The sequence below is a fragment of the Schistocerca serialis genome, chromosome 3, assembly GCF_023864345.2.
Source record: "Schistocerca serialis cubense isolate TAMUIC-IGC-003099 chromosome 3, iqSchSeri2.2, whole genome shotgun sequence".
Classification (NCBI taxonomy): domain Eukaryota; kingdom Metazoa; phylum Arthropoda; class Insecta; order Orthoptera; family Acrididae; genus Schistocerca; species Schistocerca serialis.
In genome coordinates, this window is record NC_064640.1 from 58,232,325 (window position 1) to 58,250,287 (window position 17,963).

The window sequence follows — 17,963 nt, forward strand, 5'->3', positions numbered from 1 at the left end:
ATGATGCAGGAAGTCTACGGTGACGAGGGCTTAAGCTGTACTCTGTGATACGAATGGCTCACACGGTTAAAAATGGCCGGACGGAAGTTAAAAAAGATGGCCTTTGTTCAGGCTGCCCTCCAATATCTACAGACGACACTAGTGTCAGGAACATCAACAAAATTGTGTATGCCAATTGATGACTGACCACCTAATAGATTGCAGAAGAATGTAAGATCTCAGCATCCTGATGCAGCATTTGGAATGGATTGTGTTGCCACTAAGTTTGTCCCACGGCTCATGGGTCAAGATCAGAAAGACCTTCACCTCGCAATCTGAAGAGCTTTTGGATCACGCACATGAGAATGATATGTTCCTTAAGAGAATCGTAACTGGTGATGAAACGTGGGTCTATGGTTATGATGTTGAAATCAAGGTCCAATCTTCACAGTGGGTCAGGAAAGGTTCTCCGAGACCAAAAAATGCTTGTCGTGTCAGGCCAAATGTCAAAGCCATGCTGATAGTTTTCTTTGACTTTGAAGGATTAGTTCATCATGAATTCATGCCACAGGAACAAACTGTTACTCAATTATACTATCAGCACGTGTTGCGATGCCTGCAAGAAAATTTGACAGGGAAACAGCTTGAAATGTGGTGAGACAATTCAATTCATGGCTCTTGCATTATAACAATGCACCTGCACACTCATCCCTGTTGGTACGTGACTATTGCACAAAAAACAAAATCACTGTGCTGCCTCATCCCCCATACTCTCCAGACCTGCCGCCTGCAGACTTTTTATTTCCAGAGTTGAAAACCCCACTGAAAGGACAAAGATTTGCAACTATACATGAGACAAAAGGTAATTCGTAGATGGCACTTTGCACGATCCAACAAAAGGTGTACCACGACTGCTTCCGGAAGCATAAAAGACATTAGGGGGCTGTGTATCATTTATGGAGGAGAGTATTTCAATGGAGACTGTGTACAATAAGTACAAAGTATGTGTAGAAAAATTTTGTGGACAAAGTTCTGAAATTTTTTGAACATACCTCATACATATGGAATTAAAATGAATTGGGAACAATGGTCAAGCAGCTCCTCACAAGCCAATCATTTCTGTAGTCTAGGCTCTTCCAGCTCTCATGCCCACTGGAGGGAAGACAGTCTGAGGTGGGCAGGAGTGGGCGAACAGCACACACACTGGCTGTCAAGCTGACAGACCGTAGCCTACATAATGTTATTGCACTGGCAGAATGCATGCAGACAGGGGTGGCCATGTGCCACATGCATGCCCACAATGAAGTCAACTAGGCCACCTGGTAGGTACACTACACAAACTGCACCCACCCACACACAAGCTGAAGGGTGCCTGGAAGTGCCAGCACACTATTTGGTGGCATTTGAACAGCCTGCTGTAGTCAATCCTAAGCAATGCTTGAGGTGGATGACTTGAAATGAGTGATTTGGAGTGACGAATCACACTATATCCTGTGACAACCTGATGAAAGCAGTTGGGGTTGATGAATACCTGAAGAACACTACCTGCCATCATATGTAATGCCAGCAGTGAAGTAGATAGAAAGTGGTGTTATGGTGTGAGGGTGCTTTTCACAATTATGGTTTCATACACTTATCGCAACTTACAAAAATGCTACATGCGATAGTATATGAAAACATTTTACTGCATTGTGTACTGAGTACAGTAGATGAACAGTTCAGAGACTATGACTGATTGCATTATCATGACTACACAGCAGCACCTGCGAGGCAATTGCTTTGGAACAATAACATTCCTCAAATGGACTGGGCTGCCTAGAGTCCTTAACTGAATCCAATGGAACACATTTAGAATGAATTAAAACATCAACTTTAGTCCAGATCCCAGTGCCCAACATCAGCAGAGTTCAAGCTATCAAAGACAAAGGTTGAAAACATCCCATATTTAAGTACACTAATAGGTGTCTTGATACTTTTGATCAGATAATATATACCAGCTGTGTTGCTATTTCTGCACAGCATTTTATGTGGGCATGATCACGAACCAGCTGACCACTCTAATGAACAGCAACTGCCAAACTGTGACCAAAGACAGAGTGTACCACCCAGTGGCACAACACATTTCTGAGCACAACATGCTCAATTTCAATAACTGCTTCACAGGCTGTCCCAGCTGGATCCTTCCAGGCAACACCAGCTTTTCTAAACTACATAGATGTATTCATCCTTGCAATACATGCTTCATTCTTATAATCCTATTGGCCTCAATATCTGCCTCACATCCACATCCACCTCCACCGTGCTCCAAGATCCGAGCTTCACTCATCTTGCACCTACACCCCTCTTCCCCAGTCTTCCCTTCATTCTGTCTCCCATTCCAATCGATCACTGCACATCAGTGTTTGCTGCACAAACTCACCTGGTACAGTGCCCCCACAGAATTCCTGTCTTGTATTTTCATGCTACCTCTCACGTAAGCCTGCCCCACCCCCTCCACTCCCCTCCCCACCAACTTTATCCACTTATCCATTCCACATGACAGCTTTGCACCCCAGTGAAGCAAGCTGAGGAGCTGTGTTGCTCTAAACAAGATCCATCTGAAAGCTGAAAAGTTTGGTCTTGTTTCTGTGCCTTTAGTCAACTTGCTTAACTTTAAATGCAATTACTTTAGGTTAGGCTTTATGATGACTTATGGTTATCAATTAAAAGATTATGTCTTCATCGCCACATTAACATGAGAGTCAGTATGTACTATCACATCTACAACATTTAATTATTTAGGTTACTTAAGATCTTCCCAATATATACTTACCTCAAAGATGTTGAAATCGACAGCCTGATTATGAGTTTTAGCAGAAATAACTCTTGTCTTCACTGGATCCCAAACAACAATGTCAGCATCAGAACCAACAGCAATACATCCCTATATTAAATGTTAAATGAAGAATTAAAAACTAAGTATTTTCTGTTTGGAACTTTTGTTCAATGTGCAAAATTATGAAAGAGATTTAAAGTTACAAATTTTTACAATTCAGTACCCATTCTATGATACATGTTATGTAGCAGACCAAAAATCTCACCTTCCTAGGATAAATATTAAATATTTTTGCTGCATTTGTGCTGGTGACAGCAACAAAACGTTTTACATCCATGACTCCAGAGTGGACACCCTTTTCCCACACTACTGACATCCTGTCTTCAACACCATTTACACCATTTGGAATTTTAGTGAAGTCATCTTTACCCATAGCTTTTTGGTCCAGACTAAATGTACAGTTATCACTGCCAACAAGCTGAAGTCCATCTCTAAAATAGCAAAATTTATTAGTAAGTTTGTTCAGCTCGTGAAAGATGGGAATCTTTGACATTAACAATGCAGGGAGAGAAAACAAAACACACACAAAAAAAAACAAAAAACAGACAAATATTTTCTAAAAATCTTTAGAGAACACAATCACTATAAACACATCTATTTACACACACACACACACACCACACAGACAGAGAGAGAGAGAGAGAGAGAGAGAGAGAGAGAGAGAGAGAGAGAGAGAGAGAGAGAGAGAGAGATATATATATATATATATAAGGGGAGTGAAGGACAGATAAGGCATGTCCACATGCATAAGATATTTACACAATGTCAAAAATATAGTAGTATTAAAGCTTTTTACATTAGCATTTTCTTCTTCTTTCATTTGCCCGCATATCATTAACATTATATTCTACATATTTACACATCTAACTATGCTCATATTATGAATTTGATTTGTAATGACCATCTGAAATGTTCACAATAATTTATGCAAAAAACAACGCAAAAGCACCAGGTTTTGAGTTGTGCTGGATTAGTAATCATTAATATAAGAAAGAAACAGCCTTTCTGCATTGCATCCACAAACCTCAGAAGAAAATTTCCAATTTTCTATACTGTGAGGTGTCTTTGCCTTCAAGCTAGAAGATGCCCTTGCAGGCATAAGAAAAGCGTTCTTTTAAACATTGAGCGTTAGCCAGTGAGAACAGAACATTGAGCATATAGAAAACTGAAATATTTATTAGTTGAACTATTCAGTTAAATCACTGAAGTCTTATAATCACCAAACTCTTTAAAAAATACAGTTGAATGCATGCATGCCCACCCGCATGAGGCTGAGTAATCAGTTGTTTTAGAGTCTGGGCTAGAAACCATCTTAGTATCACCATCACAGCTATCTATCCGAGGGTAGTTACCACGCATTACCAGTGGTTCCATATGGAACAGCAAGACAATGTAACTTTCCTAATCTGTACAGACCTTTGTCTAGTACTGCTTTTTCATCAGTAATGAATGTGATGCCCAGAGCTGTTTGATTTAAAGATCATTGTCAGCTATTACAACCCAGCTTACTCCTTTTGGCTAAAGGCCTGTTACAAGAAATAGCAGTACGGAAACACTTAAAACGCAGTGGTGTTGGCTATTATGTTTCACAGCCAGAGCAGAGTACTGATGCAAGTTTTGTTATATGGGACACCAGAACAGTTAGCAAGTCAGCAGAAATACTGCGAAGTAAATGAGAGACAGGAAGAGCACTGAATCATTAAGCACTTGTTTAAAATTTTTTCTCCCAATAAAGTGTTATTTGAGTGACTGAGAAGCATTTAAGAGCATCATTCATATTTCATCACTTGTAACAGTAATACTGAACATAGCCAAACCACCAGCTTAACCTTTGGAATACTGGGGCATTCAGGACAGAGTTCTCTTGTATGTTTGCTTTACTCCAACACAATATGTTCAGGAAGAGGTATGTAGCAACCATTGGCAACTTTGAAAAGACAGGACTATTAACATTACCAGCACTTAATAAAATTCAATAACTAAGACTTGGTAAAATACACACCACATATGAAACACACACATATATCATAAGAGGTGCACAGGTGCCATCTTAGGAAGCCTTCAAATCAAAACAAGAGTTATGCTGGCAGTGTGTGACAAGGAGAATTGGACAGATAGTGATGTCCTAGTGGTATCTGCCCTGGACATAGGTGGGTCAGGTCACACTGCAGATTGTCTGACAGTTGCAGAGGATTCCATACTTACAGTAAGGCCCATCACAAAAAGCAATGAAACATTTTCAAATACCGGAAGCATAGAAAAGATGAAGAGACTGGCTAACTGAAATCGCAGATTAATAGAAATTAGAAGGAACCTGGGATTATGTAAAAGACCTAACATGTTTTGAAAGACATGACACACTGAATCAATAAAACTCATTACAGAGGTCAACATGTTCTTTTCTCTTGTTTTAGATACTATCTCTACGCTCATAAATACTAGTAGTACCTAGGAAAGCTAACAAATATACAAAAAAATTGGGCAATAGGTCTTCTAAGGAATGACACATATCCTAGCACAGAGAAAATATTTTCAACAATATCAAAAATTACAATCTGAAATGCATTGGGGAGCCAGGATAAGAATGGGGCAATGAGGAATTAACTTGGCACTGAGGTCAACGAAATGGTTAACTATTTTAATAATGAATGCACACTCAATCTACTCACTGCTAAATCTGAACTCTTCTTCTCATTTAAATTATGTTCTGTCAAAGTTTCAACAACATCACATATTATTAACCGACATATCTATGTACATTTTAACAGTAATAATAAAAAGTCAATTTTAACCTAATGGTGTCGTAGAAGCAGGCTGCCGAATGCAACAACATTTGCAACACTAACTTATTTCACTTTTTTGGGGGGTGGGGGGTGGGGGGGGGGGGGGGGGGGGTTACTGACTCACCATCAATTAACTTAATGTACGTAAGTTGTGTGTGCAACAATTTTTCATCTTGAGCATCTTCTAAGGAAAACTAAAGTCCATTCCTCTATTTGATCCAAGTGAAAAATTTCAGTACTTCATTTTATATGTCATAAATGTGATAATATTACTCTGCGCCTTTCTGCTATATGGCATTCAAAAATGAAAAGAAAATAAGTAGTACTTCAAAACTGTAACTGTGAATGTAATGCCCATTTATTAGAAGTGCTCTTGTACTGGACTACAAACAAGGCAAGAAAAAGAACAAATCTACTTAAATCAGGGCAGTGGCTAGGGTAAGGACTGGGGGACTAGGTTAATGAAAAACAGAACTTACTGGGCTAACATGGTGAGCAGGTACTCAGGTGTAGTAGGGTCTGGGCGAAGCGGAGGACTGGTAACATATGCTGCAGCATGCAGCCAGCTTTTGTCCAGCTGCCGGGTGCCATCTGTACCCACAGAAGAGGCGAGTGTCTCGCCAAAAACGACTACCCCTTGTTTGCGGACAGAGCTTACGATGGCAGCTGAAGACTTGCTTGTCACACGCACGATGTACAGGGGGCAGTTCACCTGTGTCACAACATAAATTCATTTGTCTGCACACCTATACACATAAGACGTCTAACTGAAAGCCCCAATTCAGTGCAACTGAACTGCATTCCATTTCATGAATGAAAAATGCTAATGTATTCAAAGAAATACATATTGGCATACAGCTTGCCTGTTGCTGTTGAATTAGTACTTTATTATTGGTCTGTAGCACTACATATTAATCTTTCTCCTAGAAATGCAGAAAAACAGAAGTTATAACATCAAAAAACTCTTACTCTGGAACAAGAAAGTAACTCTTTCACAAGAAACCTACTTTCAATGAATCAACAAAATACAGAATAATCAAATGTAAATAAGAAATGAGGGAGCAACAGCACTGGTGAAATGAAGATATGATATGCACCTGTGACACTGTCAATATTTTATGGCGCAAATACTACAAAAAACACTATTTGCAATTAACAGAAGAGACATCCTAGCTCAACGAAACATGAAAGAGAAGCACTGGGACACTACTGCAAGACTACAAGCATACCCTACTATTAAGCTACTGTCCAGAAATACTCCTCAAAAGGAAAAACCCTAGTGCAATGCAACAAAAATTTAAAGTGCAGCAGATAGTTGATGGGTTTATGCCACAATAAAAATCATTACTAACTACCACTATTATGCAAGACTACTTCGTTTTTGAGAAATATACTATTTAATACCTACCCCATGTTTCATTTTAATCAAAATTCCATTTCAGACAAATTTCACTAATTTTATGCTAACTATATTTATGCATTATGTATTTTGCATTTTAAAATTGAATAAAAACAAAAAACAAAAGCAAGAAAGTAATAAAAGATAGAATGGCTTAAACAATGAGAACAAACAAAATACAGATATTCTGTCACAACAGCTTAACATAATCCCTGATTACCTTATGCTTTTAGAACGCCAGATCCTTTTCCTGGGGAAACAGGCAAATCATTCACAACCCAACTCTAGGGACACATCCATCAGGCACGGTGGAAGGTGGTAAAGTGACAACAGCAACATCACTTGACAGTTGCAGTGAAATGGCACTGCCATAGCCAGAAGATGTACACGATCAAAGGCAGAGCCACGTGTGAAAGCACCCACGTGGTTTACCAACTGACCTGCCTACACTGTTAAGCTTTCTATATGGGAATGACCAGCAACAAACTGTCCATTCGCATGAACGGACACAGGCAGACAGTGTTTGTTGGTAATGAGGATCACCCTGTGGCTAAACACGCCTTGGTGCACGGCCAGCACATCTTGGCACAGTGTTACACCGTCCAGGTTATCTAGATACTTCCCACTAACACCACCCTATCAGAACTCCGGAGATGGGAACTTGCCCTTCAATATATCCTCTCTTCCCACTACCCACCAGGCCTCAACCTCCACTAATTTCAAGTTGCTGCCACTCATACCTCACCTGTCATTCAACAACATCTTTGCCTCTGTACTTCCGCCTCGACTGACATCGCTGCCCAAACTCTTTGCCTTTACATATGTCTGCTTGTGTCTGTATATGTGCTGATGGATATGTGTGTATATGTGCACGCGTGCGAGTGTATACCTGTACCTTTTTACCTCCTAAGGTAAGTCTTTCCGCTCCCGGGACTGGAATGACTCCTTACCCTCTCCCTTAACACCCACATCCTTTCGTCTTTCCCTCTCCTTCCCTCTTTCCTGATGAAGCAACCGTGGGTTGCGAAAGCTTGAATTTTGTGTGTGTGTTTGTGTGTGTTTGTGTGTGTTAGTGTGTCTATCAACATACCAACGCTTTCGTTTGGTAAGTTACATCATCTTTGTATATATATGAGTCAAGGTTGTTTGGTTTGTTTAAAAGAGGGGTAAAGGGACCAAACTACAAGGTCATCAGTCCCTTGTCCCTAATAAAATAGTGCCACAAGTGTGAGAATAAAACAGATGAGACATATAACACAAAACTGAAAAGGAAGGAAAGACCACAAGACACGAGTCAAAGTATCTTGCCACTTTGAGCCAACTGTCAAATGCAAGTACCAAATGTAACCTAGGATGTCACAGTCCCATTTGTAAATGAGAAATTGTATGGCCTGTTACTTCCTGCATATATATAAATTGTTTATAGCTGCTTGTTACTTTCAGAATGCTTATAAAATGTTTTATTGCTGCATTAACCAGACCAACAATTATGTTAAATAAATGAAGTTTTATCATTTCAAGTTGTTCACACACCCTTAACATGATGGAATATTCTAGCAGATTAATGCTCTATGCATGGAAAAGGTTGTAGATTGGATGAGCATCTGGAGAAATTTTAACAATGGCCACTGCCCCTACCTACCAGCGAATACACACAAACATTTGTGAAAATTGCAAGTCAGGTAATAACCATGTAATTGAAATTAGTTCTGCAACACAGATTAGGTACATGACAATTCACAATTTTTAAGATTATAGTATTGTGTACAAAATCTGGCAGATATGGTGTGAAGCTCCTGCATGCTGCATCAGTCTTTAAATGTTTCGGTGTGTAATAAAAGGTGACCTGGGTACTTTCTTGGTAAACAACCCACCATGCAGTTTAGTCTGTAGTCCATAAAGCATGAGCAATGGTTGCTGAAGAACTGCTGATCAGTCATACCCCAAATACATTCTGCAATCCACCTTACAATGTGTAGCAACATGTACGGCGAACACTAAAATCAGGGAAGCAACAATATCTTCTTCGAAGAAGCTCACACATTGATGGACATAATCCTACTAAAATATGGTATGTGGAGTTGCCTGAAGGCTCTAAGGTGACCCAGTGTAGTGGTTGTTGGTCTGTTTGTCCTCAACATAAAGAAGGCATGACTGCACATTGTATCCAATATCACTCTAAATGATCACACTTGGCATAAGCTTCTTCTACCCTGCAACATAACAGGCATCCAGACTTTAGTTACCACAGTAGCACTTGACACCTGTGTGTGCCATCACTTTATAGGACGGTCCTAATTAAACTTTCATTATCTGAGAAGGTCCCCACGAAAAATGAGTGATCGCAGGACAATGAAACTTTGTAAAAACATTTGTAAGGACATCTGGAAGAGGAATAATGAATAAACCATTGAAAGAAAAAGTTAAATTTCCACGAGTAGGTAACATTTGCTGATTGGGTATCACGTTTACATTCCAGATTACAAACGTTGCTCTATGTGATGACAATCTGCATCCACAATGGCCTGGAACCACACTAGAGATACCATTTCAAAACTGCTTGCAACATTTTTTCAACGCAGGACTGAAATGTTCAGCTGTCTTGACAACAGTTGTACAAGTGAAGTCCTGACCCATGTTGACCATCTGCAAATGTAATTCACACTGATTGCCATACCAGTACCAGTCCCTAACAACAAGCCATGACACTAGCAATGAAAATCCTGCAGTGCACAGTCTGAACGTAATTCCTATTACATTGCGTACCAATACAGTAAACTGTTTCCTATCTATACTTGCTCACGTAGCAAACGTTTAACTATAACTGCCCTGCAGAATAGGTTGAACCAAGTCTCTTTCTAACACTACATGACCACGGTAATATGAAATGTTTGCCATTTCTGGACTATTGGAATTTGATGCAATGGCATGCAAGACACCAGTCTGGCCTATAGCACACAACTGTCTGCATCAGTCGCATCAGCAAAAGCTCAGAGTTCATGTCTGTACTAGTTTCAGTGGCCCAGTATCAAATCAACATTGAGGACATAGCTGTATTTTGTGTCACAACCACATGGAAAATGTGGCACGTATCCCATGATTTCATCAGATCGCATGGCCCAATATATGTCACTGTGGACAACACTCTTCTTCCCACTTACATCACTCAATTAGGAATCGGAATGTACAGACTATCTGTAAACTATTGCTATCACCTGTAGCTACACTCCTGGAAATGGAAAGAAGAACACATTGACACCGGTGTGTCAGATCCACCATACTTGCTCCGGACACTGCGAGAGGGCTGTACAAGCAATGATCACACGCACGGCACAGCGGACACACCAGGAACCGCGGTGTTGGCCGTCGAATGGCGCTAGCTGCGCAGCATTTGTGCACTGCCGCCGTCAGTGTCAGCCAGTTTGCCGTGGCATACGGAGCTCCATCGCAGTCTTTAACACTGGTAGCATGCTGCGACAGTGTGGACGTGAACCGTATGTGCAGTTGACGGACTTTGAGCGAGGGCGTATAGTGGGCATGCGGGAGGCCGGGTGGACGTACCGCCAAATTGCTCAACACGTGGGGCGTGAGGTCTCCACAGTACATCGATGTTGTCGCCAGTGGTCGGCGGAAGGTGCACGTGCCCGTCGACCTGGGACCGGACCGCAGCGACGCACGCCAAGACCGTAGGATCCTACGCAGTGCCGTAGGGGACCGCACCGCCACTTCCCAGCAAATTAGGGACACTGTTGCTCCTGGGGTATCGGCGAGGACCATTCGCAACCGTCTCCATGAAGCTGGGCTACGGTCCCGCACACCGTTAGGCCGTCTTCCGCTCACGCCCCAACATCGTGCAGCCCGCCTCCAGTGGTGTCGCGACAGGCGTGAATGGAGGGACGAATGGAGACGTGTCGTCTTCGGCGATGAGAGTCGCTTCTGCCTTGGTGCCAATGATGGTCGTATGCATGTTTGGCGCCATGCAGGTGAGCGCCACAATCAGGACTGCATACGACCGAGGCACACAGGGCCAACACCCGGCATCATGGTGTGGGGAGCGATCTCCTACACTGGCCGTGCACCACTGGTGATCGTCGAGGGGACACTGAATAGTGCACGGTACATCCAAACCATCATCGAACCCATCGTTCTACCATTCCTAGACCGGCAAGGGAACTTGCTGTTCCAACAGGACAATGCACGTCCGCATGTATCCCGTGCCACCCAACGTGCTCTAGAAGGTGTAAGTCAACTACCCTGGCCAGCAAGATCTCCGGATCTGTCCCCCATTGAGCATGTTTAGGACTGGATGAAGCGTCGTCTCACGCGGTCTGCACGTCCAGCACGAACGCTGGTCCAACTGAGGCGCCAGGTGGAAATGGCATGGCAAGCCGTTCCACAGGACTACATCCAGCATCTCTACGATCGTCTCCATGGGAGAATAGCAGCCTGAATTGCTGCGAAAAGTGGATATACACTGTACTAGTGCCGACATTGTGCATGCTCTGTTGCCTGTGTCTATGTGCCTGTGGTTCTGTCAGTGTGATCATGTGATGTATCTGACCCCAGGAATGTGTCAATAAAGTTTCCCCTTCCTGGGACAATGAATTCACGGTGTTCTTATTTCAATTTCCAGGAGTGTATTTCCCCATAAGTTGGCAGTAGCGATTCACTAACAAGCAAACCTATACAAGGCACACACTTTGATTTTAATCAGCTTTGAGTATGTTGCAGTGTAGAGGAAAATAAGGAAGAGACTTTTTCCTACATGCCCTTACGGCGGTAAAGGGGATGAAACACCCCCTTGAAAAAGACTGAGTTTGATATTTCTGAATCAATACCTATGAAACGGTAACAGGTAACGAAACAACCTCAATGAAATGGTAACAAATATTAAAAGAACTTCAAATAAAAGTTCTATGGTTGTTGAAGTATGTTATAAAGGTAAACTGAGATCTGCTGAAAAAGTCTTTTTCGAAATCTCCTAACTCCCTCCCGCCACTATTTTGTTTTTCCATTTCGACTTATGACTAACAGCAAAACATATAGCATTGTTACTACCAAATTCGATAATATATGATGAACTGGTATTCCAACGATTGTCAGAAATAAGCTAGAAACATCTCTACATCGCTGTATGAGTGCCTGATGTGTGTTTGCATCAGTGTCAATAGTCATGTTGGGTTGTTTAATAAGTCTTACCAAGATAAATATATTCAAAATGTATAAGCTACATATATTGTTCGAGATTTATTTTTTCTTTTAATTTTATGAAATATAAAATATCTTTTGTTGTAAATGTGTTTTATTTTAACATTTGGCATATTTTGTTTTCAAGTTGTAGCATTTTCAGATTTAATTATGTTATATTTGAAATTGTTTGTACATTCTTGTTTTAATATTACTGTAAATCTCTACAATAACGAGGAACTGCAGGATTGTTTGGGCCAAAAAACAGTTGAATGCATTTTTTTTTCAGTGGGGTGTTTTACCCCATAACAGCCATGTGAGCACATCTAAAAAATACGTATCTCTTCTTTTGGACTACTCTATAACGTATCCAAAGCCAATCAAAATCTAAGTGTATCCCTTGGCTAGATTTACTTGTATTCTTCTAGACTAGGAGGCAAGCTAAAAACTAAAACTTAACTCGGTCTGAACAAGTTTGGGGAAGACCCAACAGTACCGACCAACCGCCATGTCATCCTCAGCCTATAGGTGTCACTGGATGCGGATATGGAGGGGTGAGTGGTACGCACACTGTTCTCCTGGCCACTGTCAGTTTTCATGACCAGAGCCACTACTCAATCAAATAGCTCCTTAATTCACCTGCCCAGGGCTGAGTACACCCCGCCTGCCAACAGTGCTCAGCAGCCCGGACAGTCACCCACTGAAGTGCTAGCCTAGCCCAACAGCACTTCTGTGGACCGAGGGAAATGGTGTTACCATCACGACAAGGCCGCCGACAGAAGGTAAGCTACAGGACTCATTTTAAACACATCTGCACTGCTTATGACAATGAATACAGTACGACATAACAGTTCTTTCAACAGTCCACGATTAATTTTGTTTCATGAAACAAAATTAGTGCAAATATTGTAAATACAAATTGCCCTAAAAATTTGTTGCTCTTAATAATTGGTAACATCAGACTGTGTTCAACATTTATTATTCAAATTTAAGCTGCTACAATGTTACAGAAACTTTGCTTCCAAGTATCTTCCATTTCAGTACTTGTAAAATATTAACACTCTTGAATAGCACAGTTCCAACAGCATCAAATGACATCATTATACTTAACCATTGAAAGTCTTCCGTTAACTGTTGCGCCATAGCCTGAAGATATCGAGTAAGTGCTTCACTTAAAAATTACAGAGTTTAAGCGACACTTACTGGCACAGCCTTTTTACAAACCTACACATAATTAGAGCGAGGAAATGAAGGGTTTAGCAAAAGAGAGTGCTAACTCTCAATTTAGTAAGGATTAGACTCTCAATTTAGTAAGGATTAGTCTAATCACTTTCACTTTGAATGCATCACATACTGGTAATGAGCAGTTCCATATGTACTCTGAGAAAATGCTTCTAACCACATAAAATGAATAAAACAAGACTCTTTTTATTCTTGTCTTTACATTTAACTGAATATATAACATGCAATACCTCAAAATACACTGAGGGTTAGTATTTTCTTCCACCAACCTCTTTAAATATGCCATTAGTCATTCGCATGACTGAACAAATGTGGACAAGATTCCAGTTCTTTAATATGTTCACAATGTTGCTGAGCAGAATTAGGATATTTTAACTAACTTGTCAAGCTTATAATTTCCTCTGTTTTAACTGGTGTTGAGATTGTGTGCAAAAGAATTTCTACTGCAACTTTGGTCCAAAATTTTTTGCTACATTTGGGAATGATTCATTGATTATGATATACAGTGACCATAGGCCATTTTCATTTGCTATGTCGTGTGTGTTGTTTCATTATATGTACAGCAGTACTGATTATAATTGTAATAATGCTCCAGAAGCTGCAACTAGTTGTGTTTATGATGGGACTAAGAGGAGGTTGTAATGAATATTACAGCTCAAATGGAAAAGTGTTGCCTTCATGTAAAACACTAGAGGGGAATATGGGGGGCAAAGACAAACTCTTTCCGTCAGTAAGCATGCTTAATGCTGATGGAATAAAGCCCTGCAAGCACATGACCTATCCACATGGCCCACGTGAGAGCAGTAATATGCTTTGCAAATGGTGGCGGAAGTTTCCAAAGATTACCAATGCTAATGCCAGAAGCATGAGGTCACATACACAAGCTACTGGGCCGACACAACAGCACATGCATTTGTTCACAGCCAGACAGGTTTCGTGCACCTCCACTCACTTGCACATATGCTTGGAATCTGCAGTTCGTTCATGTGTGATGCACTTCACCTACCCCCAGAGTTACGTGAAATTTACGCAAACGATGAAAAACAAATACAGACATACATTAATGATGAATAACAAAAATAAATCATATCAAATAATGGAAAATCCAGGATTGACTGTAACAATATTATGAAAATGAAAGTTGCTACTCATCATACAGCGAAGATGCTGGGTCACAGATAGGCACAACAAAAAATCTCACACAATTATAGCTTCCGGCCATTAAGACCTTCGTCAATACAAACACGTACGCACACGCACTCACACTCATGCAAATACAACTCACACACATGACTGCAGTCCCAGGCAACTGAAACCACACTGTGTGCAGCAGCACCAGTGCACGGTGGGAGTGGTGAGTTGGTGTGGGGGGGGGGGGGGGAGGGGAGGGGGGGGGTAAGGAGGAGGCTGGGGCAGGGAGGGGTAGGGATAGTATGGTGGGGTTTGACTGTCAGTGAAGTGCTACAAGTTAAATGGAGGGCTGGACCACCTCGTTGCTGAACACGCTGCCAAACACGATATCCTTCATGTCAATGACATGTTTCATAGCCTGTGCCATATAGACCATTCGCACCACCACCAGCTTTTCTGAATTTCCCAGTTGGGAACTTTCCCTGCAATACATCCTACATTCCCATAACCCTCCTGGCCTCAGCCTTCGTTAGTTACTGTCCTCACCCATCCAGCCTCTTCCTGTTCCCATCCCAGCACTGCATAGCTGTCATTCTACCACCACAGCCAGTCTTTTTATTTATTTCTCTCCTTTTCTGCTACTTCCCCCCCCCCCTCCTCCCCACCTCTCCCCTGCCCGCCATCTAACTTGCAGCACTTCACTGTCTGCCATCCCCACCATACTATCCCTCCCCTCTCTATCCCAGCTTCCTCCTTACCGCCACCCGGTCACCACTCCCGTCATGATCTGGTGCTGCTGCACACAGTGTGGTTTCAGTTGCCTGGGACAGCAGTCGTGTGTGTGAGTTGTATTTGCGTGAGTGTGAGTACATGTGTGTGTCTATTGTTGATGAAGGCCTTAATAGCCGAAAGCTATAACTGAGTCTTTGTTGTGCCTATCTGTGACTCAAATATAACTCAAAACATTATTGACTTACATGTATAAAAATACTACATCATCTGTGAATAAAAAGTGTTAAGAATAACAGATAAATTTGAAATCAAATACCATTTATTCCTCAATTCCTTGTCATTTATTAAATGAAGGTCCTTTTTGTTCCTTTTACATCAGTCTTCAGAACAACTCTTTCTTTTTCCCAAACATCTCATCAGAAACTATTTGATTTTCGAAGATTTGCCAGTGTGGCACTAAAGAAAATACGTTCTACATGTGCAAAGGCGATATGGAGCATTATACGCCCCAAATTCGTCTTTATTTCATGATAACAAAACACAACTTGCAACTCACAATCTTCTTCAGCAAACAGTGATAAATTGCCAATCCCACTGTAGTTTTTAGCAAATAATTCATTACAATTCACGCTAGCTTCACTTGTCAAATCACATTTCAAATAAAATCTATTTATGTCATGTACCATTTGAAACTCACAACTGGATTTCTTTGACATTTCTGTGGCTATTATGTATTTGTAGTTTGTTAAGCCTCCCTCGGTCATGGACAGCAATACAGGTGGACTCATGGGCAAGACACTGCTGCAATAATTGCAACTGGAGCAGAAAGGCGAAAAACATTTTCCAATCGTCTCTTGACGCTTTTGCAATACAAAAATTGTCTGTGTGATGCAATATTATGAACTTTTATGTACTCAAACCCAGCGTCTCTTCTGACTTTATGAATCTCAAAGCTCTATATAACTGAATAGATGCAGGGCAGATCGAACATCCTGTTCCATATTCTAATGGCTAGCTTACTCAGAGTTAATCCTAAAACACTTATGGATGATGCTGGATGTTTAGCATCATTCCATAAACATTTCAGGAGACGTTAGGTTAAAAGTCTGAAGATGGTCATCATTTGCAATCACCAAGTTATTGCTGGGTTCAATCAGCAGGTAGCATTACGACACTAACAACTTGCATAATAATATCCAGAAGATAAACTGATAGTGTTAGCAACGTAAGGAAGGCATTTAAGAGTAAAAGTTTTTTGTCATCTACATTCTTGCTGCTTACGTAGAGTACTTGCAAATGTTAGCAGGGGGAGGGGGAGAAGTACTGGCAGGTACAGTTTAATGGGACCGTGTTTGTAGTGCAACTGCTGAGGCCTTCCGCCTATGAGTATTTTTATGTTTTATTTGTTATTCCATGAATCAAATAAAGCTGTGCTCAACTCTAAGGTTGGTTTCAACACTTCACTGCTTTATGAGGTACGGTGGTGTGCCCTTGACTTCCTCCCATCTCTTAACTGACTTATAGAGCCATGAACGGGGCTCTACATTTCAACATGTACTCCAAATTACAGTGCAGGTTGATTTCACATTATTGTCATCAGTATAGGTGAAAGAAGTGATAAGTAACAGAAAATTTTAGGACCAACTGGGGATCGAACGCCAAATCTTTAGTTTTGTAGTCTGGAAATTAAGCCACTGAGTCATTAAGGCACATTTCTGCATAAATTGATAATAAGTTATATATAAAAATAGAAACAGCACTAAGGCAAGGGACCAAATATTAGTTACAGAATTTTGTACAAGTAGTAAACAAAGAAACAATAGTCACATAATAAGTTATTTGTTATTGAAGTTACAAATAATTTATTGGTGAATAAATTTGTCTGAATGACCTACTTATCTGAATAAGTACCCACACAGAAGTTTATTGGAATAATGCATATCTTTGCTTACCGCTACACTTTACAGTTCCCTCTCTTTCCATTCATTGCAGTTCATGTTATCAACTGTAACAAGTCTTATTTGTGCATTTGCTCAATTTACTCACATAAACCTATGGTATACCTGAACTGAAGTTTTTCTTCTTTATTACACTGCTCACAATTATAGTCTTATCACGTTTCTCAACATAAATCTTTTTAACTTGTTCTGTCCAAAACATGTCTCGATGTCACTGCTATTTTAGCAGCAGACAAAGCAAGCATTATTTCATCAGGTATTCTTTCACGCAAATTTACAGATCCACAGCTAAACAATGACTGTCAATAACATTAAATGTTCAATTATCACTTTAATTTTTGTTATAAATGATCACAGTCAGTCACTGTTGTAACACTTAGTGAATCTCAGGTGTACAGCACATATTTTCTCCATAGAAAACGGAAAATTGACACTAAAAAGAAAGTCTAATTCTTAATGCATTCAAAAGCTTGCTGGGTGCATCACTGCTGCTAAATTGTGATGAAGCTGTGTAGAGTATGTTTTCTTAGCAGTGTGGCCCCAGCCACACGGTTAGTTGTCCCACATTCGGCGAGTGGACGCCACATGATACCAAGTGAGGGAACTCCCAGCTGTGTGCTTCTGCGTATGTGCGCATAGCTAGTATGTGTGCATAGCTGGTGACAAGGATTTGACAT

At 40.8% G+C, this 17,963-nt stretch overlaps 1 protein-coding gene across 3 annotated transcripts in view; it reads right to left on the reverse strand.

Moving 5' to 3' along the window:
- LOC126469708 (dihydropyrimidinase-like) overlaps positions 1-17,963 on the reverse strand; it is a 202,792-nt gene that overhangs the window by 13,906 nt on the left and 170,923 nt on the right. For 2 of the 3 annotated variants that reach the window (XM_050096893.1, XM_050096890.1), the window contains exons 9-10: positions 3,060-3,285; positions 2,792-2,902 (exon numbers count right to left, since the gene is read on the reverse strand). In XM_050096893.1, the coding sequence (XP_049952850.1) occupies positions 2,792-2,902; positions 3,060-3,285 (337 nt within the window). Of the gene's footprint in view, positions 1-2,791; positions 2,903-3,059; positions 3,286-6,116; positions 6,350-17,963 lie in introns of all 3 variants that reach the window. The other variant, XM_050096891.1, reaches the window with a different exon arrangement.